The sequence below is a fragment of the Archocentrus centrarchus genome, chromosome 17 (assembly GCF_007364275.1).
Source record: "Archocentrus centrarchus isolate MPI-CPG fArcCen1 chromosome 17, fArcCen1, whole genome shotgun sequence".
Lineage (NCBI taxonomy): Eukaryota > Metazoa > Chordata > Actinopteri > Cichliformes > Cichlidae > Archocentrus > Archocentrus centrarchus.
Window position 1 is genome coordinate 14756787 of NC_044362.1, and position 27439 is coordinate 14784225.

Genomic DNA, 27439 nt, shown 5'->3' on the forward strand with positions numbered 1-27439 from the left:
ATTGTGCAGGGGCGTGACTATCTTTGAATGCCGCCATCTGATTGGCTACTTGGCGAAAACACACAACTCCAGGACAGCCGCAAGAATTTTCCTCGTTTTATTCGAAGTTAAAACTAAGTTTTTACCTAAGTTGAAATATAATGTAATGCTAGTCTGAATGTAGTACATCTTGTTTTTAAATTGCAGTCGTCCATTTTTTTCCCTCTAAACGCACCCATGTTTTTAAGCGTGTGAGACAGTAAAGAAAAGAAGACAAGTCACCTTTGTTCGAGCTGGATCGCCTAACGTAAGTTTAGTAGCTAACAGGCTAACGGAGCTAGTCTTTAGCTGGATGTAGGTAGGATTAAATGAATGAGTTGACTGGTTAGGGATAAAGCTAAAGAGCTAACGGTAAGAATAACACCACAGCTCTGACAGTAGTATTCATAATGAAAAGTCATTTACTCACTGGAAAGTAGTTATTTCTAAATGAAGCCGATATAAGCAGATGTGTAAATGATGAATCATCACCCAAAGTTAGTGTAGTGCATGGATTTACAGTTTGCTATATAGTTATAAGATATAGTTACTTTATTACAAACTGGTATAATACTTGTGCAAATGGTTTAACTGATTGTGGCCACTGTCGCACATAAGTTCAGATATTAGGTGCACTCATGTTCGTGTAGTAATAATCATGAAACATGTACACAAACTGACAGTCTTGTGTATCTCTACACCAGATTATATTGGTGCTGTGGCTTATACAGTATACACACAGTTGCCAGCATATTGGGTAAAATTAACCAATATACAACCGCCTTTTTGGTATATTATTTAGTCCATTCTTTAGGTAGGTATAGCTGTGTGTGTGTGTCATCAAGAGCACGTAGTTTAATGTGCATCAGGCCATGTGTTCATATAAAAATTTAAATAACCAAACACTGCAACACATGTTTGTAAACTGTGAGGTTATTTATGGTAGTGACATTGTTTCTTCCAGGCTTCCCAGATTTCCTTTTCCTGTGTGGAAGAATTACCGGTCAGTATCCCAGTACTTAATGAGGTTTTTTTTTTTTTTTTAATTTTGGTGTGGGCTTTTTTTTTTTTTTTTTGCTGCCTCATAGTGTACTGCCAAGTGGCACTTCCATATTTAGGCTTTGCTGTCAGAGGCAGTAGTCATTTTAGAGCATCAAAGCTCAGAAAATAGATCACAACACATGTGTTCAGGATGAAATCATGCTCTGTTTGTGACTCAAAAAAGAGTCCTTGATTACCTCTTTGAAGCTGTCGTTAAAAACAGCACCTTTTCCCCTTTCAGTGCATCTTTGTGCATTAATAACTTCTCCCTGTTTCACTCTTGTTCATGCACACTGTAGTTTTATATGCAAGGCAGGCCTCTCAGAAACACACTCAGCTGGCATACAATGTTGGAAAAAGCTGCAAGGATGTTGGCACACAACAGTCAGTCATTATGTTAATGTGCAGGAACATGTGCTGCAAAGCTCCCAAAGCTCTGGGCATTAGTCACAACCATTCACACGGCAGCAGGAATAACAGGATAGTCAAAACGGTAATTGGACTCTGCCATTTTTTTTTAATACATACAACTGCTCAACATATTGTTGAAGCCTGGTTTAGTTATAATGGATACATATGGGTACACTCACATGACTTTATTTGTGTATTTTTAGTTTGACCTTAACACTTAATTTATACTTCTGCGATGAATCTACACATAGATGCAGCCAATGCAAGTGGCCAACGCTGTTTCCAGCATGCAGCGACATGTAGTTACATTTCCAGAGTGGTGCATGTCAAGTTACAGTACAGGGTTTGCAGTTACGCACCTGTCATAAAAACAAGAAAACACAAATGTTTTAGAAAGCTGTCAAAAACTTGTCTAAAACTAAAAATTATATTGTTATTTATTAGGCAAATAACAAACCTAATTTATATTTCTACACCCAAATTTGAGCCAGCACACTGGACTTGTCTGAGAAGTCAGAATTTAACCAAGCATAGTGTTTGACGATTAAAAGTTATTTTTTCCTGTTCAAGAATACAAATTAATGATTGTAATTTGGTTTCATGATCAAAAAATAATAATGTGCTTTACTATTTTTTCTATTCTTTTGTAAAACGGCAAATTTGAAAATTCATGGATAACAACAAGAATAATTATATTTTAGCAGCTTGTGAAAACTGGTGGATGAACCATTACAGAATCATGTTATTTTGGTAATTACCAGTACTGTTCGTTTAGGACATAAACCACACGCTGGGTGGTGGGCTAATAAATTTGTTAAGCGCTGTACCTGCGGCTTAAATTCAACACAGAAACATAAATCGCCTGGAACTGTCAGTTCTGCGTGTAGTGTTGAGCCTCAGTAAGAGATTTTTTCTTTAATCTCAACTGAAAATTGAATTCTGACAGGAGATGTTTCTCGCTTTCAAACCAATGGTTTTATACTGCTGTTTTCTAATTAACTCTGAACAAGAAGAACAGCTCAGTAATCAGAGTTCCTAATATTAGATTTTTGTGAATACTGGCCTCTTTGTTATATACAGATTCATAAATTTAGTAGATAATGCAATCTGGTAAATTTAATGTTTTCTTGACAATAAAGTAATAATCATGACCATTCTCATACATAGTGCTTTTCATTAGACCTGTTACTACCAGGCTGATCACATCTTCATTTTGGGTTTTTGAATTTGAGCCTGCTTCTCTTTGGTGTACCAAACAAATGCTCTGTTACAAAGAATTGTGTTCATTTGCTAATCAGATAGAAACAGGCCACCTAATTCATGTCTCTGTTGTAATTTAGTTGCTATTTAACATAAAGATGTAACCCAGTTTGCAAATAACTGGGTTGCCCCATTTCCCTGTTTGTGTGTGTGTGTGTGTGTGTGTGTGTGTGTGTGTGTGTGTGTGTGTGTGTGTGTGTGTGTGTGTGTGTGTGTGTGTGTGTGTGTGTGTGTGTAGATGGGAGGGGCGGGGCTAACAGTTTAAACTTGGGGAACTAATGGGTGTGGTTAGTATGACCTCATGTAGAAATTAGGTAATGGCTGGCTCGGATCTTTACTTGAAGCAGTCTCTCTTTTCCATGTAGCCCACTTATTACTGTCCTTTCCTGTGGTGGGAGTTGCTTACATACATACAGCAGGTTCGTCTGCTTTTTTTCAGATATTCAATTTTACTTCTTTTGTTTTTGACAAATCATGCAGCAGGTTTCTGGTTGCTCTTTCTGTTCAGTGACTCCCTAGCCCATGATTTCCAGTTGTACCCTCTATAGATAATTTTCCTCTTGCTTTGCTACACCTGTGGAGCACACAAGCTCTGTAAGCCTGGGTGAAGTGAGCGTCCATCCTAGTAGATTGACAGCTTGCCTTTCTCCATGCATTCATTCCCACCCCGCTCTCTCGCTTCCTGCCTGCCCTGCTTCTTCACGCTGCTGTTTGGTTGGTGTTTCCATGGCACCGTGTAGCCAGAAAGAGGCTTCACATGCAGCATCTTGTGTTCTCTTCACAGAGGGCCGCTAACAAGAGATTGAGGGCCAGTGACGCAAAACACACATTATACGAAAGCAGCTGTGTGGACTGACGCTCAGGATTCTGCAGCTTTAACACTCTATGGGTTTACCTTCCCCTGTCAACATTCAGCAGAGGGACTGCCGCAGACTCGAACACATTTGGTGACTATTCAGTCCACCAAAGACTTTTTTTTCTTTCTCTCCAAGGCTTGCTTTTAAACGCAACCATTTTTTCGGGAACGAAACTGGGATTTTCCCTCATATTATGCACTTCAATGGATACAAGTGGCTCAGTGGTTAGCACGCGAGCTGAGGAGCAGTCCTTTCATGTCCGCTACAGGTAGGAATCTTTTGTCTTTTAAGTAAAGTATAGTTTGAGTGTAGAGAGCGTGACTCTGCTTTCCAGCTTTTGATCATTTTCCCCATCTATAGTTTCAGATGGAGCTTTAGTGAAGGGTTTTGTTGATGCCTAAGAGGAGCAATGCTATTTATAATCATTTATATGTTTCTAATGGAAGATGTTTCTGTTGAGAAAGTGGCACTGTGTCTGGTATTGACTTTAAAATTGAAGCTAAAGTTAAATGAAAGAGCAGAGGACTCCTTTCACAGTGCGGTCTGTGACTTTGTTGACTACAGGCAGGTAAGTTTTCTTTAAAAAGGCATCAGCCAGCTGTCCTTACAGTCTCAGGTAAAGCACTCGGTCAGCAGGTGTGACCTGCCAAACATATAAAGACCTGCGCCAGCTAGCTTCAATATTTAAACAAGCCCTGAAAAATTGATCACTGCTGGCTTTGTTTATGTCCACATGCATGTTCATTTTATTTAGATAGCGTATCTACACTGTTTGGTAAGAGGGCAGATTATTTTTACAGTACTGGCTGCATTGTTAATATCAGTGAATTTATTCTGTTTAGAAATGCACAAATATATATTGGATAAACTTCAGACTGGCTTAGTTGCTTGCCATTGGTCTTTTGGCAAATAAGATGACATTTACTGATTATTGCTGATATGTAATTGCGGTTTAATGTCAGATTTCTTCTGGCTAAAAGATGCTGTAAGGAATAACTGAAAAACCCAAAACCGGTATAATTTGTCATAATGCATTATTTGTGTCCTTGGCACAAAAAGGGGAATAAATAACAAAACCAAAATAAACATTCTGACTTGATAGTGGTTAAATTGTTATTTTAAACACTGGTATGAGTGCAGAATTTCACCCGTTCACCGGTGCATCCCTGATTCCAGTTCACATCACTGCAGACTCTGCTTGTCTGACACATCTAATCAATCCATACAGCACTCAGCGGCTTTGTAATCTGTCAGGTGCATACTCTACAGCCGTAATCTCAGGTGACCAGGTCACCAGGAGAACAGGCTTGGACAAAAGACAAGCAGATTAGCTGAGAAAATGCTGATAGTGCCGTTTCCTTGCCGGCATCCATTGGAAGTTAATGCTGTGACAACATCACGCCCGTCTCCTTGAAGGTTTTCCAACGCGTGATGCTAAATTATCTCTGACGTCAGATGAATAATGGTTTTGATATTGCCTAGGAGGAATGCTATTTGCTTTTTGGTGTTTTTTTGTATTTAAATGAGCAACAAACAATCTTTTCATCAAGTCAGTCTAAGGTAATCTCTCCATGCATCGGAGAAAGAGAAGGAGCTGCAGCCTGGAAGTTTTTCCAGTGGATACTTCAGTAGATGCCTCTCAAATGTTACATGTGCTGTTGTTGTTGTTGTAAGACACGAAAAGCCAGCAGGTAGGCTAGCATTTGCCTCAGCTATAGTGTTAAATGATATAGTGTTAACTTGGTAGTAAACATAAAGTAAGCTCTTTAATATAAGGCCTAAGACCACTGAGCTGAGCTTGATTGAACTTTATTGTTCAAACACCATGTTTGCCTTTGTTCTCAAATTATAGCCTGGCTGTACGGTGAGACGAGCTGTTATGTTTGGTGTTTTTGCGTCATTTCTGGGACTGTTTTTGAGAGCTTTCAGATAACCATAGGGTGGTTACAGGAGGAAATCTGGATATACAAACTGAATTGATTTTTTTAACAATACAGTTTCCTGAAAAACAAAGTTGGCATATCTGACAGTTTTTGCACAAATATGCCACTGAATTTGCATCTGCAGATAAGCCACCAGCCACTGACTGACACTCCTTTCATCTAACTTACAACGTCTAAGCCCAGCCACATACGTAACGCCATGAGTGCTCATTACAGACATTCCCATAAGAAACAAATTTATTGCATCCTTTATTTGATTTCTCTTGCAGAGTTAACCTAAAATTTAAGATTTGAGGTGATGTTTTGTTCTTTGCCAATGTGGATCTTTTAATTTTTTACCAGTTGTTATAAATTCAAAAGCAACAACAATAAACAGGCTAATGATGAGTATCACAGGTTCAGTTTTGGTTCAGCTGATTGAAAAAGGAACCTGTTTTACTTTCTGAGGCAGGTCAAAAGGATGTGAGATCTACCATAATAAACAAGCTATTGTTTTCTGTAGGTGGAAGGAAGTGGCCAGACATTCCCACTTGTTGAAAGCCTTTTGCTTCGAAGGACGTTTTGTTTTTCAGTTGTGAGCAGAGACATTTGGCTGTTGATCAGAGCAAGAAAAGACGTTGGAGTTGAATTTTTTAAAGGTTCAAACAGCAATCCAGACTGTGCTTCTCTCTGCTTTAGGATGGAGGTGTCCTGTCTTGAGCTGGCGCTGGAGGGTGAGCGCCTTTGTAAGGTGGGGGACTACAAAGCAGGCGTCTCCTTTTTTGAAGCTGCCATCCAAGTGGGCACAGAGGACCTCCAGGTACTCAGTGCTATCTACAGCCAGCTTGGAAATGCCTATTTCCACCTGCATGACTATGCCAAGGCCTTGGAGTTCCACCGGCATGATCTCACCTTGACGAGGTTGGACACATGAGAAACACACAAATCTGCTCATTACAGTAGCATGTTTGTTATTAACAGCATGATGTGTATTGTTCAGGACAATTGGCGACCTGGTTGGAGAGGCCAAAGCCAGTGGAAACCTCGGCAATACATTGAAGGTGCTGGGTCGGTTTGATGAGGCTGTGGTCTGCTGTCAGAGGCACTTGGATATAGCTGCAGACATGAATGACAAGGTGAGACAACATATTCAAGAATGAATATATACAGTCAGATATTCCATTATGTATTTGAGAGTTTCAGAAGGAAGTGATTTTCACCACTTATGTTTCCCGTTAGGTGGGGCAAGCGAGAGCACTCTATAACTTTGGAAATGTGTACCATGCCAAAGGCAAAAGTATCTGCTGGAGCGGAGCTGAGCCTGGAGATTTTCCAGAAGACGTCATGATGGCACTGAGGAAGGCAGCAGAGTACTATGAGTAAGACAGAGAGTGTGTGTTTTAATCATAGTAATTTAGCATTCTAAATACATTTTAATAACAAGTTGCTGTTATTTTGACTGTTGTATCAAATATCCAGATTATTGCAAAGTGAGCTGCTGCGTAACCGTTTGATTGCATGTCCGTTATCAGGGCGAACTTGGCGATAGTGAAGGAGCTTGGAGATCGGGCTGCCCAGGGTCGAACTTATGGCAACCTTGGCAACACACATTACCTGCTGGGAAACTTTCACAAAGCCGTGGCTTCTCATGAACAGGTGAGGGTGAAGCTGACTGAAAAGCCTTTCTTAGTAAAGAGTTCACAAGCACTGCATCCATGATAATGTTTTATTTTTACTAAGTTACATGTTATGGCATGTTTAATATAGTTCAGTATTTCTGTTTCAGCGTTTGCTCATAGCTAAGGAGTTTGGAGATCGATCAGCAGAGAGGCGGGCTTACTGCAATCTGGGAAATGCCTATATCTTTCTGGGGGAATTTGAAGTGGCAGCTGAGCATTACAAGTAAACCACACCTACATATGTGTATAAAAACGTATGACAGTCAAAAGCAGTATCAAATGACTGTAACACTTTGCAGTGGTCCTTGCATAATAGTGGCAATATCTAATCAATGAACCTTCTATTATATATGCATTATGTGCTGTTCCTATAAGCTTCTTCTGAGAAAGCAGGCCTGCAGTGTATGAAGAAAATAGAAAGCCTGTGTGCATTGTGTGAAGTGTCTTGTATGCTCGCTTGTTAGGAAGACACTGCAGTTGGCGAGGCAATTAAAGGACCGAGCTGTGGAGGCTCAGGCCTGCTACAGTCTCGGCAACACGTACACACTACTCCAGGACTATGAGAGAGCCATAGACTATCACCTCAAGCATCTCATCATAGCTCAAGACCTCAATGACAGGTAAAGATGCAAACACAAGGCTTTATGGCGTTTTTTTCAATTTAACTATGCCACATTTAATATATTTTATGTATGCTTCATTTCTGTAGGATTGGTGAGGGCCGTGCATGCTGGAGCCTTGGAAATGCTTACACTGCACTGGGAAACCATGACCAAGCCATGCACTTTGCTGAGAAACACCTGGAGATCTGCAAAGAGGTTTGCACTGCTCTTACTATTTTCACAGCAAAGCAGTTCAGAAATACTCAAGACGCTTTTGTTTTGCAAACTTGTTAAGAACAGGTACAGAATTCCTTCAGCAGTATTATTAACCTACCTCTGGTTTGTTCCTTTTGTTTTTATTTTCTGTTTTTTTTTCCAGACTGGAGACAGGAGCGGGGAGTTGACAGCTCGTATGAATGTATCTGATCTCCAGACGGTTCTGGGTTTGAGCTACAGCACAAATGCCTCCACTGTTTCAGAAAATAAAGATATCGATTACAACCTGCACGGTAAAAACTCTTTAAGCCCCTCCTTGTAAAAGTTATGTTATTTCAGGTCATTTAAATGTGTGGCTTATGTAATGTTTCTTGTTTTACAGGAGCCAGGCCCAGAATGAGCAAACGACACAGTATGGAGAACCTGGAGCTGATGAAGCTTACTCCAGACAAAGTGAATGTAAGAACTGCTCAACTGTACCGCTCTACTCACACATCATCGACCAGAAATGCTTCTTCTTATGTTACCCTTTGTTGCTGCCAAACTTGTGGTAATTGTGGTCTGTTTCTGTGCTGAAGGGTCAAAAGTGGACCAGCGACATCTTGACCAAACAGTCCAAACCTTCCTTGGCTAAGAGCTCCTCCAAGCTCTTCTTTGTCAGCCGCCTGCGTGGGAAGAAGTATAAGTCTGGTGGCTCCAGTAAGGTCCTCCAGGACACCAGCAATACTCTTGATACCAGCCAGACATCTACACAGGGACCACAAAAAGTACGCAGACCAGAGGGGAATTATTTGAAGACCCCACAGAGAGCCCATTTAGTCATCATCAAACAAGGATGGTTCCTTTTACTGTTTTAGTTGTTTTCATGTTTGTTTGTTTTTGTTTACCAGCGACTCAGCCCTGACATGCTCGGAGACGACGGTTTCTTTGACTTGCTGAGCCGATTCCAGAGCAACCGCATGGATGACCAACGGTGTTCGATACAGGACAGAGGCAGCAGGTTATCGTTAAACAGTGGCCCAGAGTCGCCTCCCAGAACCATCAGGAAATGTAAGTCCACACATACACACACACACAATTATAATCTTAAAATCATGTGTGAATTTAATCCCTTTCTTTTTTGTGTGTGTCCTTAATTTCTCTAAATTTGTAGCCATGTCAGAATCTGCCAATGTGTCGAGCGCCCAGGGCAGGCGATTAGAGGAGTCGTCAGCAGCTGGGGGGAGCCTGCCAGGTCTCAGGTTCAACCAAAACAGCAACCAGGCCGTGCTCAGCCACCTGATGGCCAACGCTGACAGCACTGAGCCTGATGATGACTTCTTTGACATGCTGGTCAAGTGCCAGGTACCTTTCATTTTTAAAAGAATCACTCAGTTAAAGAGTGCAGGCACAGCTTTCCTTAAGTCCAGTGTCGAATCTTCAAAAACTGACTTACTGCTGAACATTAGACAATAAATTTAGCGTTTTTGACCTAATTGAGCGAGCTGAGGGGTGAAGGTAAAGATGAGCTACACAGAAAGGACCCTGTGTAATACTCTCTGTACAAGAATGAGATTTTTAAACTGGATGCTGAAGGCAGCAGGGAACCAGTGTAACATAAGTAGAGGAGTGATGTGAGATAGTCTGTTTGTTCTAGCCAGAGGTCAGGGGGCAGGATTCTGATTACCCTGCAAGAGATCAGCTGCAGACCTAAGTGAGGTGCTAGGTATATTACCAAAGGAAAAAAAAAGTCAGAAATGAGAGCATAAAAATCCTGTTATCCAAATGTCGAAGTCATACTCTTTGCACTCTTTGCTTTTGACATCGTCCTTTCAGGGCTCCCGTTTGGATGACCAGCGGTGTGCTCCTCCCCCTCCTCCGGTCCGAGGACCCACTGTACCAGATGAGGACTTCTTCAGCCTCATTATGCGCTCGCAGGCCAAACGAATGGACGAGCAACGCGTCACCCTGCCTTCTGCAGCAAACGCTGCATCTAGGCCAAGCTCCAACTGAACAAAGCACTAAAGGGGACTGTCAAGTCTCTTTGTTTTAATGAAGGTGTGGACAGCATCACGGTGGACTAATGATCACTACCTTGCTCTTTAGGACAACACAAAGCATTATCTGTACTGTATGCAATTGACAGTATGGAGAAATGAACAAGGATGTGTGTCGCAGTTTGTACAAACAGTAGCATCAGGGATAAAAGTGCTGTATTTTTATAATTGTTTTTCATATTTCTATACTGCTGCATACTCTCATTTCACCCTGTGTATTTTTAAATACACCACTGCAGGTATGTTTATATTTATTGTCATTTCTTTTTATGATTGTTATATTCCCATGAACTGCCGTCCCACCATATGAAGTAGTAGAGGTATACTCAGTGGTGTTTAAGTCACTCTTTTCATGTATTATAGCCCTTTTCAGACATAGGATACATGGCATTATTGGCTTCATTAATTTCACATCACAGGCACTCTTTTCGGGATTGGGAATAATGAAAGGACACTGGAAAGCATTGTTCTAATATTATTCAAAATAGAAAGAGTTGGTGAGATGTTTTGGCATTGGTTTCTCTGGTGAGCTGAGCAACTCACAGAAGCACAAAAAAAAACATGCATGGCTTGTGCGCACCATGAGTTGTGCCATGTTGAAAGTGAAATGTAAATGTTTTTAGGCCTGATCCATTCTGATTTCTGTGAAAACATTTCATAAAAAGTGACCACAGTGCTCACTCATCCATGAAGCCATCACATGGAAAAGAGTGCATGTCTGAAAAGGGCTTTTGTTTGGCTTAAGTTCCCGAGGTCACACAGCAGGCACTAACAAAAGATAAAGTATGGATTTAACCCATGTACAGTCCTTTTTCTCTTACCCTTTTGTACTAAATATCTTGAGTGAGGTCAGAGGAATAAAAGCTTTTTGTGTAGCCATCTTGACTTTTTAAAATGTTCAATGTCGAGTATTTAACCCAAGACAACACAAAATGCAGAGTTTGTGTAAAAGACACTTTATTGAACGTACCAGCAGTCAGACTTCAGTTAGCTTGAACTCATTTGTCACTTTTAAAAACTCAGAAGAATTAGAAAGGCTTAATACAAGAGCTGCTAGCATTTCAAAAACAAACTAATAACTGTACATACATAAACACAACTGAAATAAATACATCTATTAGTTTGGCCTTTGTTAAAATAATATATACTATACATTAACATAAAAACTTAAATATGCATCTTTGTAAGTAAGTCAATATTAGATGATGTTAAAAGGACAAAGTGCGCATGTAAAAAATAAAAATAAAATGCATATGCCCCAAACACTGGTTCTAAATAAATATCAAAACTCCCCGTGCTGTCATCCAGATTTCATTGTGCATATGGTCAGACCCTTGTTTTGGGAAAAGGCTGCCATCTACTGATACGATACACATACAGCAGTAAAACAAGCCAAAGCTTTTGAGCACAGCCAAATCCAAACTGAACGCAAGGGTGCCCAACCAATAATCACATGCTGTACTTCCCTTTGATTCTAACATAACAAGCAAGCCACTGCAAGATACCCGAACAGCTTCAGCACAAAAAAAAAAAAAAAGAGAAAAACCCCACTGATTTGAAATTTAAACACACTAGCTTGTTTACACAGTTTGAGTTGTAGTAATGCAGTGCATACAGTAATGTTAGACATCCCATAGGGAAGCAACAGATAGAATGACTTCCACAGATTTGGCCTCCTGAGAGGAAAAGCTCACCACTAAAACACTGAAAAGTACACTTTACATCAACATTTTGTTTTTCCTAAACAATAGCAGCATTACACCAGCTGTAAGAAAAAGATATGCAAAAGGAGGAATGTATGACTCTCAAAATGACTTAACAAAATTTGATCTTAAAAAAATGACCATAGGTTGTTTTTTTGTTTTTGTTTTTTTTGGAATGGAAACTGAGGAAGGAAGGCACCATCATGAACAAAGCACTCCTGTCTCGCCTACTCTTTAGAAAAACAGACATGCAGCAACTGATTGGTGTGTGCAGACAGCAAAAATGTAGGGTGACACCACGTGGATTACAGGATGAATGAGATCAATGAAGAATCCTGCAGGTTTACTCCTCAATATGGTTTCCAAGAAAAGAGAACATGCAACAAGTGTGCTTCTGATGTGTCCCCATTTGGTTTACTACAGACAGGAGGGAAAGCCTTGTTCACCAGTTTTTCTACCTGCATGTGTGTGTGTAAGGGTGCAACAGTGTTAGTGGTAATATTTTAAGGGAATGTGTCTCTTTCAGATACAAACAACTGGCTGTGTGTGTGTATGTGCATGCGTGCGTGCGTGTGTGTTATGGATTGTGTGTCCAGAGTGTGACAGTGCGATCAGCAGAGGATGAGAGGAAGGACAGGTCTTGTGTGTGCCATCGACACTGGATCACCTTGTCGCCGTGCTCTCCCACCACGGTCAGGGGCAGCTGTTTGGTCAGGTCACCTAGAGACACAGAGAGGAGGCAGGAAACTATGAGGCACACGCTAAAGGCAGCTTTCCTGCAGGCCCACTTCAACAATAAATAAATAACTGCACAGGCATCAAACTCAGAATGGTAAATGGACTAGTTCTTACATAGCGCTTTTCTACTCTGAGCACTCACACCCATTCATACAAGCACTAACGTGTAGCTAAGCTAAGTGCTTACTGTCTACCATTCACACATTCACACTCAGACGATTGCGTCGAGAGAGCAACTTGGGGTTCAGTATCTTGCCCAAAGATACTTTGGCACGCAGCCCGGAGCAGCCAGGAATTGAGCCGCCAACCTTCCGATTAGTAGGAAGGTTGAGTCACAGCCATCCCATTCTTTCATTTACAACAACAGCAAAAACTTGTCAGTTTCTACAGAAGTATGTGTCCCTTTAATATCTCTGGGTGTATTTGACTGTGGACAATACTACAAATAATGCACCTCAGTCCCCTTTAGCGGCAGCCCTGGTGCTAATCCCATGGTCAGCCTTTTGATTAATAAATTTATTTAAAGAATGTGAGGCAAGTCCATGTGAACCTTGTAAATAAAGCAGGTATATTTGATCTTTTTTATTATTAAGAGAAAAGATTAGGTTTTTCCAAAATGTTAGTGATGAAATGAGAGCAGCTTTTTATTCAAAAACTTTTAAAGCTTTTTTGAAGCTATTCTTCTGAATTAAGTGTTGCTGCACCTGTTTGTCACCAGGTGGAAAAATACTCACTATGTGAAAAAATACAAATCAGAGTGTAAGAACATTTTATATATTAGATGTACCTTGGAGGTTGGTGACCATGACCTTTGTGTCATAGGAGCCGGTGAGCAGGTAGTGTGCGCCAGGGGAAAACCTAACGGACCGAACATCACTGGTGTGCGGCCGGTACACCTGAACGATGCGTCCTCCTCTGATGTCATACAGCATGCATGCGCTATCTTCCTGTCCGGTTGCTAGGAGACGGCCACTAGGATCAACTGCTACCGAGGCAACAGGACTGCCTGTGTAGTAAAGAGGGGGTGTAGTTCTATGAACTGATATTACTGTCACTATTTTCAAACAGAGAGCACCAGAACCAATGATAATATTTTAGTTATTATGGAAGCAGTACTACTTCTGTTATCTTGTTTCACTGCACAATTCCCAAAGACTGCTGTATTAAACCTGAAACACATGATGTGAGCCAAACCTGAGCCATGGAAAGCAGTTCCCACTACCCGCACACAGCTCGGCACCCTGAGGTCCCAGAAACGCACCGTCTTGTCTTGAGAGCCGGAGGCGATCATCCAACCGCCCCACGTGTACAGAGACAGGATGTGTCCTGAAGAGAAAATCCACATTGTGCGCCTTCAGCAGCAACCCTTCTGTTTTTGACTTCAACTTTGAGTTCTACTGGGCAGGCGGAAGGATGAAGCAGTTACCTGTATGTCCACTGAGGGCGTGCAGACCCTGTCCTCTCTGACAGTCTGTGGTGTAGATGTTACAGTCTCCGGCCCCGGCACTAATCAAGATGGCTCCTCCACTTTCAGGACCCTCCATGAAGGCCAGGTCTCTTATGGTACCATCATGCATGCTAAACTCCAGATCTGGGCCTAGGATGCACAAAAAAAATAAATAAATAAAATAAGAGCACCGGCAACGCCAACAAACAGGACGGTCACCACACATTCACACAGGGGGCGCTCACCTGTGGCGTTGCACGTCTCTGCACTGAAAGGTAGGACTTTGACATATTTGTCATTGGAGCCTGTAGCCAGCAGCTGCCCACAGTGGCTCCAGGCCACGCAGTAGATGGATCCTTTGTGGTGTTTGTTCCTCTTAAAGCGAACGACCGGCTGCTTCGTTGGACTTGAGCCACTGAGGAGAAGAAGAGTGGAGAAGAAAAGGTGGTCAGCTACTGTATATACCGTACAGATGAAAATAAACAATCACTGGTTTGAATTTTCCAACCATTTTACAAATTTACTTTAAATGATATGGAAGAGAAGTCTGTAGACTAACTGTTAGTGTTAGGCCTCACACACACAGGCCAACAGACAAGTTAGTGACCACATGGCAACCACTGTTTGCAAGGGAAAAGCCTATATTTCCTAACTGGTTTGTGAGTGGTTGCTGGCTGTCACAAAGAGACTGCTGCATAGAAAACCTCCTTGTGATTGCTAGCAGATTGCCTCAGTTGTCTTCAAAGTTGCACTGGTGAAGGCACACATTCCCCATTTTCACCTTGAGTCTGTTTTGAGTTTTAATACCACTCAAACAATAGCTGGCAAGTGTTTGCAGACTAGATGGTGTCTTCCATGAAAAACCAGTAATGAAATTTTTTTTCTGGTCTTCAGCTGATTTTTGTTACCTCGTATCAAGTGTCTCTGGATAAGCGCACACACGTAGCGTTTTGGAGTTGGATCCCACAGCGTACAGAGTTCCAGATGGGTGAAAGGCAACAGCTCGAATAGCCTGAGTGTCTTCCAAAGAGTGCACTGGTACAAACAGGCTTTTTGGTTTGTCACCCTAAAAATGCACCAATACAAAAAAAAAAAATACCCATTAACAGTCAGATTACACCACAGTAATCTTATCTGACCTCCTCTATCCTATGACATGCATACTGCTGTGACATCACTGTCATTCAGATAAAACTTTTATAATCTTCTTAGCCAAATTAGCATTACTCTGGATCCTTTTAAAGTACAATGTTAACAAGAGAGAGTGAGCTCTTAAAATCACACCACACAAGGTCAGAACTAAACTAGGGGTAATGCTTGAGTAACATACTAAAAAACTGATTGTGGATTCTTCAGGTGTAATTTATTAACAACACTGTTGCTTTGAGCACTGGCTTTCATGCCGCTGTATTTTCATGTGTGTGCGTCCCCACCTCTTTAATTCGGGATAAAGAGCCTGGAGAGTCACCTTGTGGACCTCCTTTTAGTTTCTGCCCACTGTCAAAAAAAATAAAAGAGTGTAATTATCTAATTCAACAAAGTGCGGTAGAAAAGCAAACGCAAACTCACACCAACCTCGCTGAGACAACAGGGGACTCATTTGGAGGCAGGACCGCCCGACCCCCTACAGCACGTTGCGGGGTGCTGCTGAGCACCCCTCCCCCTCGGGTCCGGCTCTGCTCGGGGCTTACAGATGGAGGGTTGTTATTGTCCTCGGAGGCAGGCGTGTTCCCGTTGCCATTACACTGCTGTGCCAGAGACTTCACCTCCTCTCCTAAGTTCTCCATCCCCACATTGAGCTCTTCCAGCTTCTGGATAGACCTGCAACAACCAAACACACGAGTTCTGTCTCCATAAAGGCAAATCTCTTTTAAAGTCTTGGACCTGTATGCCGACAGGCAAGTTAAATCTGCAATGGGATAAACGACAAAAGAAGGCTCAAGTACTGATGTAATTATGCACAGCTACCCTTGTGAATAATGTAGAGGACTACAGAGAAGAGGAGAGGGAGGATGGGAGAAGGCCTCTGAGGGCAAATCAAAGGGCCTTTGTCCTGCTGACACAAAACAATCACCTATTTTGTCACCTTATTTTAATTCACTATACTGGTTTTGTGATTAGAGGACACAGTGAAAATATACTTATAGGAAAATGCTACTGCAGTTTTGGATGCAGTCTGGGTCTAATATTGCATACAACACAAATACACATGAGGTGATGTTCCCATGTGTTGTGCTGTAGCTCATTAGAACAGATGGCACAGCATAGATTTTTTTTTTGGGGGGGGGGGGGGGGGGGGGGGGGGTTCTGTCATCCAAGGAAACCCACATGGGACTCATCATTTTCAGAGCCTTAATATATTAACCTTTTCTGACAGCTGCTCCTCCACTGTTATATGACATTAAATGTCATGCAGTAACAGCCTGGCTTCACTTCAGCAAGCTGTGCCACAGCTACCACGACACGGAGGGCTTCAAGTGCACCGTATGACTTGACAGCTGTCTGTACCATATTTCCTCAGAGAGTGAGACAAAGTCTCATTTGGGGGATCTCTTCCCTTTTGCCCAGTTTAAGTTACTGCATTGCACTGTTAGTGAAACTCAACACTTCCTACAACAATGGGAAATTCAAAGCCTTCAGGGATGTATATGCAACAGCTGTTGGACAAGATTAAAAGAATAAAGAAAAGTGGATCAAATGCAAATAAAAATGTGTTTAAAATAATATGGTTATACAGATGTCTATATATGAAGAAGAATCTGTAAATAAGGGGCAAGATTTTTAGTACTGGAAGCTTTCTGGTTTCCATTTTATCATCTGTTTGGCTCTACTGACCAATCACATTTGAGAACCTTTTGGTTGCATGCAGGCATAAAGTCTTTGTGGAGCGCTGAAGAAGGATTGCATTTGCTGAAATTCTAACTTGAAACCACAAGCTAATGTCTACAACAGCTTTATTGGCTTTTTCAATGTATCTGCATTTGTAAATGACCGTCAGACTAAACAGCAAGTCGTGGTCTGAAGATCCAAAAGGCCCGCAGGAAGCCTTGAAAAACAGGCCGTTACCTGCAGAGGCTGAGACCGCAGACTAGCCAATGTGTTCCCAGAATGCACCAAATCCAAAAAAGCCAGATGGATTTAAGAACAACAAAGATTCAATAAAGTGTTGAAAACACCACGATTATAGTGCTAAATTAGTTTAAAGCTGTAAAAATGTGAATTATGCTCAACTGTCAAACACATAACATGCCTGACGCCATGACGTCATCCACACTTGTTCTTTCTGTGTATTCATGGGCCTGCCTTTATTCACTTGTGTTAACCACACCCCTTATTTGAGGAAACAGGGTATGCACATTCCTCATCTTACAAAGGATACTTAAATCATTTCATTTGCTGCGTCCGTACCTGTTGAGGAATTTCTCCGTGAGGCTGTGCTGCATGTCGCTGGGTGGGGGCTCCTGCTGGACGCCCCCCTCCAGCAGCATCTGCTGGTACATCTGCCTCTGCTGCTGCTTCTGCTCCAGGTGCTGCTGGACGCGGAGCCGCTGGCGATAATACTCCTCATACTTCTCTGTTGAGTCGCGAAGCTGAGAATCAAACATGCATATTGCATATGAGAAGACTAAAGTGCATTATTTATACCTTATACATTAGCTTTCTTTGTAATGTCTTGTACAAAAATCAAAGGGTTGACCTGCAAAACAAGTGGCATGGTATGCAACTAACCATGAAATCAAAAAGTGTTTGTACCTGACCTGACCTGGCCTGGCCTGGCCTGCCGGCACACAGGATCAACACAATAAAGCTTACAGTGATTTTATTCTACTGCCGCATTCATTTTAAAAGCCACAGCTCACTTTGAAATCAGATTTCCATGTAGACTGTTTTGGTGTGATTTGCTCAGTTTTGTAAATATCAGAGATTTGTCCGCATTCTCTTAAATATACTGGAACTAGCTGCCACTCATGCTGGTGTGAAAAAAAAAATGTATTTGTAAAAATTATGCATCTATGTCTCCACAAATCATGAGATGAATAATTCAAAAAAAAAAGACCAAATTTGTTGTGAGTTGTTTGATCTACAAACTACTTTATTTCTAATGTTTTGCACTCTGAATATGGCACCACAAGCCAAGTGCCATCTTTTTCCATTATATTGAATGTAATACATTTCTACAGTGGGCATCCAAAAGGTGGGCAACTGACACAGAAACAATAGATGTACAAATAGCACTACAGGCTAATGGAAAAATATACATATCTGGTTTTAGAGTAAGCTGTTCTAATGTAATGTTTTAAAAGAAAAATATGAAAACAGCTGCACAAATGAAGCAACCGCGGGGAGCTTCAGCACTACTCAAAGGCAGCATTGTGAGCACCTGAGCCCTGCTCCTTCCCATTCTCGTGCCAGTTCAGTATCAGAGGAGGAAGTAGGGGTCAGACAGAGAGCTGACATGTCATTTCCCCCCCTCTGTCCTCGGTTTCCTGTCCTTGCAATCTGATCAGAACAGACCCACTGTGTGTCGAGGTGAGGGCAGAGGCACCATGCCAGCTTGGAAAAGGGATAGAGAACAGAGAGGAAAACGAGAAAGAGCGAGCAGGGATGTGACAGTGAGATCACAGAGGTCCCAAAGTTTGCTTCTGTTTCTGGCCTATTTGTGTGTCTCCAAGGTGACAGGGAAGGCAGAGGAAAGCACCAGCTTCACGCTGAGCTGCACAAGGGGCTCAGTATAGACACCATGTGACAGACAGACACAGATACTGTGTTCACAGGCAACATGACTCAATGACTCATTTTTGTGGCTGCCCTCCCGGGCTCTCGAGCCACATGTCCCCACTGACCTGAGATCATGACCTCAATTCACCAGCCTAATTTGTTACTGGCTAGACAAAAACAGCATATTTATTATGTTTATTAAGCTAATGATAACTTTAGAAAGCACAATACAAATGTGTATATATGATTTTGTGCCCCTTTCCTTCATGCACTCTCATCCAGGCTGGACAACAAAGGTATAATGGTGCAGCATCCCAGTGACTGGGCTGCAATTCAGAAGTGCAGGAAGACTAAAATAGCTACTAAGGACTAATCAGAATTGGCATTTTAGGCAACGCCCATTAATGAAAGAAAACAATTTGGGAACATAATAAAACACAGCACGTGTTTGGTGTGTTGACATGCAACAAGTCTAACCAGTTAAAATGGCGAAGATCACTGATGTTTACCTCATTCCTGTCAGCTGAGCCAGCTGATGGCGCGTCCTCGCCCGGTGCTGACGCGGGACGCGTATTCTGGGCTCCACCTGAGCCCAACATCTTATCCACAGGTGTGTCTGTCCTTGACCTTCACAGAGAAAATAAGTGTACCAAAATCGATCAAAATCAACATCAACCACGGATCTTTCTCCTCTCTAGGAAAAGATTTTGAGACAAATAATCAATTTAAGCATCAAATCTGAGCTCTTACGTTTCGGGGGATTCCTCAAAGATGCTGTGGCAGTCAGAGCTCTCCATCATGAGACTCCTGCTCAAGCTCTGCCCTCCTGCTCCGGGATAGTGAAAGTTGGCAAATGAGTGGGACATCGGAGAGACCCCTTTACCCGGTGCTATCTCCCCAGCGCTTGCTCTCTTATCCTGGCCGGACAGCCCGTAGGACAACCCGTCCAACGCTGGATTCAAGGAGCGTGACATGTAGGTGTCAGCGGACTGCGGGCGGCGAAGTGGGGAGGAAGGGTAGGGTGACAGTTTGCTGATGAGTGGGGTGAGGAGGTCGGCGTAGCCGGTCTTAGCAGGCTTGACCAAGCGGTCTACGTGGATGTTGAGCTGCTTCTGTTCGAAGGCGCAGGAGAAGACGCTCTGGGCGAGGTTCTGCATCCAGGAGAGCAGAGAGAGGTCCAGGTCGTCACAGCCATTACCGCACAGCATATCGACACCCAGGAGGACCTCGCTCTCTGTGATTTCCTCGCCTGTGGCCTTGCTCTGCACATAAACATCCAAGAAAGACCGGTTAGAGGCACAGACTCATTCAGACCAGTCTTTCTGTTTAGTTTTAGCACTTCACACCTGGCAGAACTCCACACAGCACTCATAGAGGACTCCCTTGAGAAGCAGCTGAAATAGTCGATCCCTGCTGGCCTTGAATCCAGCCTCACTCAGCTTCCTGTCTGCAGGGATGAACTCCGCCACCATGGTGCAGGCCTCCTCAAAACACTGAACTCTAGCTGTGCTCGGATTCCAGTCCTGAGGGACACCGACAGAGAAATGGCACATAAAACAATACGTTTCTTTCTGCTACTTCAATATTATGCAAGTCTTATACTGTAGCAGCAGTCTTCGTGCCTTGAATTCAGCATGGTTTGTGAGGCGAGGGAGTGTGAGGAGCAGACACAGCTTGCTGTAGTCATCTTTAGATGGACAGAACTCCTCCAGGGCATGGAGGCATTTGACAGCTTCCTGCATGGTGAATTCCAGCTGAAAACACATGAAATATATAAATATTTTTGTAACAGATGATGAAGGAGAAGGTTCGCTCTAAAACAAATGGAGAATCACAGTACTCTAAGATCTCTCTGTCCACGAGCACACCACTGTTAGCTTTAAAACCAACAATCCACAAAACAGATGGATGAACTCTTTTTTCTTATTCCTAAAATTCAGCCCTGCCACATGCTGAAAAATCTCCACCAGCACACAATCAGGCTCGTAACACAACAAGCAACACACACACCCCCCAGCTACAATATTACCCACGAGCATGCACACTAATACACAATATCCACTAGGTCCAAAGAAGCCTGAGCTAATCCAGTTAAACAGGACACGATAGCTCCGGCACAGCGTCACAAGCTGCATCCACAGCTACGCCATGTGACAGCAGACCCACAGCTAGCCCCATTTAAGAGGATAAATGGAGTTTTCACACATTTCTGGTTGTTTGATAATATTCAAGTGTGCTTTTTTATTTGGCAGGCAAATTATTACCAATTAAAATTAACAGAGAAATCAGAGTCATCTCTTATATGAATTTTCATAGCCTCTGCAGGAGTTTATTACAATATGAATATTTTATTATGTACTGACATTTCAGCAACACATTTAAAAAGGATACTAAAGTTAAATATTTCATTCATTACCTGCATTCATAATGTACTTTTTTACATTACATAGATTTCTTGTGCTCTTTAACTTTATTTCCTCTCTTCTAATCTTATATTAATTTTGTATTGAATTAAATCAGCCTGTGTTAGGCACTTTGCGCCTCATATTGCTATTTAAATACATATTATATGTCTACCTATTAAGATTCAAGGAAAGCTGTCAGCAACTCTTGTGTTTTGTGTGACCCAAAATCAGTTTAATATAGTTTAATAAGTTTAATATAACAAAACGACCAAGAAAAACAGCAAAGAGAAACACCTATTGTCAAGAGTCGAGTGATTTTGGACTAGTATGCATATTAACTCCTCTATCACCAAGAAAATCCATTCCATCCATCTTTTTTTTTTTATCCTATTCAGGGTCACAAGGGGGCTTTAGTGTATCTCAGCTGTCATTGGGCAGAAGGTGGGGTGCAGCCTGGAGGCAAGTTGCCAGTCCATCACAAAGCTAACACAGAGAGATGACCTTCACACTGACAGTCATACCTATGGCCAATTCAGAACTACCAATTAACCTAACACATATGTCTTTGGGCTGTGGGAGGAAGCCGGGGCATCCAGAGAGAAACCACAAAGGCAGAAAGAGAACATGCGAACGCCACCCATAAAGGTCCCAGCCGGCAAACGGATTCAAATCCACAACATATTTGTCGTGGGGTGACGGAGCCAACCACTGCTCCACCATAGCAGTTATCTTTAAAGTATGCGTACAAACTGGGGTGCTATGATATTGGGTACATTTTGATGTCACCCACAACTGTCACTATTCCTGACGCTGTCCCACTGCTGTATGTGATACCCAGCAAGGAGGGGGAAACGGTCATGATGAGCTGTCACAGGTGAACAGGTGTTTTTTCTGTGAAGTCTTTTATCCCCAACAAACAACAGTTACAAAGCAGCAAATAAAAAGCTTACTCCAGATAATCTCTGACTGCAGTGTGGCCAACAGTCACTCCTTAAATGTCAGCGCTGTCAATGTTAAGCACAAATCCACAGACAATAACCTGCTCGCTTATAAGCAGAAAGCAGTTCAGAGCTCTTGCACTGTTGCCGTTTCAAACAATACACATTCCAAACAGTCTGCACTCGTTTTAATCTTTGAGAGCGGCGCACCTTGTTTACAGCCTGACAACAAGTGCCCGTTAGTGCGAAGACAAAGCAGTGCTGTTATAAAGATTGCTCATTATAGGTGAAATTCAAGCTTTGTTGGGAGGTTTAGAGGACATTAAAAAACACAGAGTTTAGTTTTCCGACTTACATGCTGTGGCTCATCTTCTGCAGACATGGCGTTATTCACGCACAGAGCCTCCAGAAACTTCTGTTTGAGGATGATGTAGCGAAACCTGGTGACAAAATTCAATCCTTTTACTATTTTCACATATATTACAAATAGTTAGAAAAACATTATGTCATTTGTTTGAAGCTTAGTTATTAGCCACAAAGTGTGACTATAATGAACTGAATATGTAAAAAGGTACAGAAAAAAAAAAAAAAACGACTCTAAATGAACGAACCTTTTTCTGTCAAACTTGTCCATGCACTCCAAAGGCTGAATGAACTGCAGGACCTCATCCCACTGCCCGTCGAGCACCAGCTGCCTGAAACAAAAATTGTGTCCTCATATTTACATAGCCCACAAATGAGTAGACTCACGGCAACATAAAGGAGCAAGCATTTTCTGAATATCTCAAGCCTTTACAACAACAAAATCACAGCATTTTACGGACACTTGACACTATTTGGTGAAAACACCAAAATGTATTTAATACTCAGGTTCAGTAGACTTGCAGATAACACGCTGCTGGCTTACTTCCAAGACAGTACTCAAACATTAAATGCAGAGGTGCAGTGTTACGCTATCTCCAATTTAGATGATGCTATCAAAAACACTAAATTATTATGCCTGGAACAGCTTCCTGTTGCGTCTACTTCACAGTAATTCTTACACACTAAGAAAGCACTTGACATTTGAGTTCACTTACCTGAGGAAGAGCATGTCGTCTGAGTAGAGCCCATTGATGACCCCGCTCTCCTTTTCCAGAGCGAGCATGCTGATGTGCAACTTCCTGGAGTTGAGGAAGTCCAGGATCACCTTGATGATCTCCACCTCCTTCACATTTATGGTTTCCTCTGCTGTCATTGTGACGACGGGCTGCCAATTACAAGACCGATTAAGCAAAGAACAAGAAAATCTGTTTCTAGTTTCTTTGTAACTTTAGGTTGAAGTCATAGAAAAATTCAAGACTGCTACTGAAGCACATTCATGGCCAGAATCTACCTGAACAGCTGGGTGAAAAAACAAACTGGGAGTCTGTCACTGGGAGTGACCAGGATAGACAGGATTATAAACAAGTGCATCCAAGAAACAGTACAGGCTGAGCAGTTTGGAGACAAAGTTAGAGTGGCACGGCTGAGATGATTTGGACATGTACAGAGGAGGGATAGTGGAAATACTGGACAAAGGATGTTGAAGATGGAGCTGCCAGGCAGGAGGAAAAGAAGACCCCAGAGGAGGTTCATGGATGTAGTGAAGGAGGACATGCAGAGGGTTGGTGTGACAGAGGAAGATGCTGGGGATAGGGTGAGATGGGGCGAGGATGATCCACTGCAGGGATCGGGAAAAGGGAGCTTTTCTTTGAGGAGAACCATGTTGTAATGCTTGATCAACACTTCTAATGAGAATCTAAGCAAGCAGTCACCAAAAAGTGTCAGTTTTTTTGCTAAATGCAAATAAGTGCTTGGTACCAAGTTTGCAGTAGATCAAAGCTCACTGCTTTGAATATCATTAACTGGATTCTGGGTAATATTTTTCACTTCATTTGGACAAAATATTAGGATTTTTTTCAATTGTAATGCAGTCCAGTTAAGCACCACCATCACGCACTACGACTTCAGTAATAAGCATAAAACACCATTAGGACCTTTTTTTTGCAGGCAAAACCTTATTTAAAAAAAACAACAACAAAAAAAGTACACTTTGGGGCATGAGATAATTTACTGTTTAGCATTAGGTGTCCCTAAAAAGTGTTCAGTGTATGTCAGTTTGTGTAAATGTGGTGAACAGGCCAAAAACATACGACAACACAGGCAAAACAGAGTTTTACAGGCTATAGAGGTTTTGGGTCAAAACATTAAGGTGTAGCCTGAGAGGTTCTGTTTACACGGGAGACAATAACACCTTATATGACTGTTGCAACATTATGTATCCTGTAATGTATTTATGGCCATCTATCATCGGGATAGGCGAGATTTCATTTATAAAACTACAGATAATTAGAGCCAGGCACACACACGCACTGCAGCACCGCTAAGCTAGCCTAAGAGACGGCTAGCTAATAACACTGGCACTAAGCCACAAGTCAAACAGCATAAGGAGCTTAGGGTACTTGTTAGCTTTATATAGTTACTGGATCCAGCGTCCGGATTATAGCAAAAACAGCTAGTTACTGACAGAGCTCATACGAAGCAGACTAATTTCACTGGCTGAAGAAAAGAGACTGACTAGCTTGCCAGGCCGAGGGGAGACAGGCATCATCCGTTAGTTAGCTGGACGGGCGGGGTGCGTACCGACAGCGTCCCCACCGACTACACTAATCTTCCGCTGCGCTGCCATTAACCTCACCTGTTTCTAAACATACAGGGGATGGACACGCTGCCCCTCAACGTCTCTCCGTGCTGCCGACAGCCGCAGTCACGACGGTACCCGTGCAGTATTGTCAGCGCCGCCTGTCTTGGTGTGTGACGGTCTCTCCCTCCTCCTCCTCTCTGACGGTGTCCCCTCCTTGCTGGATCGTTCTCTGCGGTCTGTTTGCTGCCCTGCCCGACCGCCTGTCTGCTGCTGCTGCTGCTGCCTGTAGGGGCACCGCCTCCATCCATCCACCACACCTCGTCCACCAAACACCCAAACTTTACACAATCAGCAGCATTAAACACTACTTTATAGAGATAACGGCATTTTGTGAAAGGAAGGTTTGCATATAGTGAATGGGTACAAGGGTGAAATTGGAGAGAAGCAAATTGTTTTTCACTAATTAATTTATATTTTTCTAAAAAATATATTTCATTTTGAGCAAACCACTTTTCAAGAATTTTAGAAAACGGAGAGAGCAATGACACTGGTCTTGAATTGATGTATATCTTCATTTTTAAAAAGTGGTACAATTTTAGCGATGCACACTAACAAGTGTAGGGTCCAGAAACTGCCTAGTGCTTTCATGCAGCCTGAATAACAATCAGTTTGTTTTGCAAGATGTTTCACAATGTTAAAAACATCATACAACATATCACGTATGAATGAATCTGTTCAAAAACTCTAAAAATGAATGAGGACACTCATCCTCTAGACAACTTTCCCCTCCCAAATGTCCAGCAGCTGCCTTCCTCACTTTCCACATGTTTACAGACTGTTGTTAAAGAAGAGTGGACGCTGCACAGTGGGAAACATGGCCCAGTCCCAACTTTTATGAGACGTGTTCCTCCCATCAAATTCAAAATTACCTGTTTTTTCTCATAAAATGCTACATTCTCTCAGTTTACTTAGGTAGAGTGTGGAACAGGATTAAACCTGGGGTCTTTGTTTTGCTTTGGTATTTTTTTTTTTTATTCTTTTGGGGGATGGGGGGGGGGGGGGGGGGGGGGTTCATTTGTTCTTCTGCACCATAAGTACTTGTAAATTTCAATACATGTGACCAATCTCCAGGAGGAGTGACACAAAAAATAACTGTTCTGTCTTGCATAATGTTACATTTCAAGTTTATTTATGTAACTTCAGTTTAAAACAGCAACTTCCCCAAGGCTCTATAATACTTCCAGCAGTATTATAGAGGAGCCCAACAATCCAGTGATCCCCTATGAGCAAGCACTTGGCAACAGTGGGAAGGTTTGACAGGAAGAAACCGTCGACAGAACCAGGCTCAGGTAGGTGCAGCCATCTGTCACGACAGGTTGGCTTAATGTACTTGGGGCAATTGCTGTTTTGGTTCTATAACAACTACATCTTAAAATTTAGAACACATCAATTGAAATGGATCTTCTGCTATTCTGAGAAGCTTCTATTACACTAGTTGTTATTTGTATTATTCTTAGTAGAACCAGTCCATCCCTGGAGGTAATCTGAGAGCTTTTTCAATACCTAAAAGGATGTCTAACATACCGAGAGCCAAACCAAAAGCAAACAAATAAAAACAAAATTTAGCAACTAGTTTGAGGTTTTCTAGAGTTAGAATTTTCTTCATGAGGTTGATCGATGTCCTCAGGATAGAAATTGTTCCTCTGCCCACAGACTGAGCCACAGCTCTGGCTCCTGAATAAACAGCTGCAAGTGTTGTACTAACTCTAGATGAAGATGTTTCTGTACGTCTAGAGGCCTTTCTCTCAATGCGCTGGTCTGGCCTGTTCATAGGTTCTTTCAGTATTTCCACGTCACGTTTCAGTTTTAAGAATGTTCTATCATCTAACTCAGCTTGAGTCGAGGCATTTCTGTGAATCACAGAGGTGTGTTGTTCAGCTGTGTTCTGCTGAATTTCAGTCAGGGACTCCAAACCTTGTGTAGGATTTGGTGACTGAGATTGTCCCAGGTTTGATCTGATGAGCTGTCCAGCTTTTTTACAAACCCAGGGAATCACCTCAAACGTCAAAAACATAATTGGCATATTTGCGAATCAAGCAAGTCCAGTAGATATTACACTAACTCTGTAATCAAATTCTTTGGTTACTTTTCCAAGACTGTGCTGTGTAACACATAAGAGAGATTTGGCCCTACTTTAAGGGTTTAAGAGCAAAAGATTCCAAACATCAAAGGCTTTGGTGTGACCTCACAGGTGCTCACAGGTTTGAATGGTAACATTTCAGAGGGCTGTGACCAATGGTGACATTGTTGTTACCATGGCAACAGTGTTTTCCTTTAAATAAAAGCTGCTTACAAACTGTGGGCTTAAAATCCACTGGCTGTATGTATAAATACATTTACCATTTAGCCCAAGGGGCGCAGCTATATACTTTCTGAGGTGTATGTGGACACATTTTTAGCCGCCGCCACAGGTCAAAAAAGTAACTTAAAGGGCCAAATTGTCATGTTTTTGACATCAAAGCACGGACCGGAAGTAGCGGGCGTGGCCGGATGCGGCCCGCGAGCCACGAGTTTGAGACCCCTGCATGAACGGCAAGTGTAATGGGCTCGACACACGGGGAGCGACAAACGACAGCGACAAATGGGCCGCATCGCCACTGGGGTGAAACCGAACACACGGGAGGCGATGGTATGGCAGGCCGTTTTAACATAAAATCCGATTCACCTCACTTGCATTCCAGATATCTGAAATTGATTTATGACTAGACGTATTAGTAAATTG

At 42.2% G+C, this 27439-nt stretch overlaps 2 protein-coding genes across 7 annotated transcripts; one reads left to right on the forward strand and one right to left on the reverse strand.

Moving 5' to 3' along the window:
• Window positions 1–61: 61 nt before the first annotated feature.
• gpsm2 (G protein signaling modulator 2) lies at window positions 62–10918 on the forward strand. 6 transcript variants are annotated; one of them, XM_030751256.1, is made up of 16 exons: window positions 62–286; window positions 983–1021; window positions 3515–3855; window positions 6209–6430; window positions 6510–6645; window positions 6749–6888; window positions 7042–7165; window positions 7296–7411; window positions 7653–7808; window positions 7898–8006; window positions 8170–8299; window positions 8389–8465; window positions 8585–8773; window positions 8897–9056; window positions 9160–9350; window positions 9822–10918. In XM_030751256.1, the coding sequence occupies exons 3-16, from the start codon at window positions 3791–3793 to the stop codon at window positions 9996–9998; spliced, it is 1992 nt and encodes a 663-aa protein (XP_030607116.1). In that variant the 5' UTR covers window positions 62–286; window positions 983–1021; window positions 3515–3790; the 3' UTR covers window positions 9999–10918. The 6 variants fall into 6 exon arrangements, with proteins under 6 accessions (XP_030607116.1, XP_030607120.1, XP_030607114.1 ...); XM_030751260.1 differs by lacking the exon at window positions 3515–3855; XM_030751254.1 differs by lacking the exon at window positions 983–1021 and having other exon boundaries at window positions 9822–9998.
• A 989-nt stretch (window positions 10919–11907) lies between these two features.
• On the reverse strand, window positions 11908–24935 carry wdr47a (WD repeat domain 47a). The gene is made up of 17 exons (XM_030751253.1): window positions 24712–24935; window positions 23072–23241; window positions 22604–22687; window positions 22348–22432; window positions 20272–20403; window positions 19996–20172; window positions 19400–19911; window positions 19159–19276; window positions 17339–17520; window positions 15506–15751; window positions 15364–15427; window positions 14839–14996; window positions 14176–14345; window positions 13910–14080; window positions 13678–13809; window positions 13271–13489; window positions 11908–12465 (listed from the first exon to the last, which is right to left on the reverse strand). Exons 2-17 carry the CDS (start codon window positions 23227–23229, stop codon window positions 12323–12325), a joined length of 2751 nt encoding a protein of 916 aa, XP_030607113.1. The 5' UTR covers window positions 23230–23241; window positions 24712–24935; the 3' UTR covers window positions 11908–12322.
• Window positions 24936–27439: the final 2504 nt, after the last annotated feature.

Bases quoted from the DNA above. Each gene is read 5' to 3' on its own strand.
- wdr47a (XM_030751253.1), bottom strand. From the start codon at position 23,229: ATGACAGCAGAGGAAACCATAAATGTGAAGGAGGTGGAGATCATCAAG. The intron at 22,688-23,071 runs GTAAGTGAACTC...TTTTTGTTTCAG, and splicing joins GACGACATGCTCTTCCTCAG to GCAGCTGGTGCTCGACGGGC. The intron at 15,752-17,338 runs GTACGGACGCAG...TGGTTGTTGCAG, and splicing joins ACGGAGAAATTCCTCAACAG to GTCTATCCAGAAGCTGGAAG.
- gpsm2 (XM_030751256.1), top strand. From the start codon at position 3,791: ATGGATACAAGTGGCTCAGTGGTTAGCACGCGAGCTGAGGAGCAGTCC. The intron at 6,646-6,748 runs GTGAGACAACAT...GTTTCCCGTTAG, and splicing joins CTGCAGACATGAATGACAAG to GTGGGGCAAGCGAGAGCACT. The intron at 7,412-7,652 runs GTAAACCACACC...CTCGCTTGTTAG, and splicing joins GTGGCAGCTGAGCATTACAA to GAAGACACTGCAGTTGGCGA.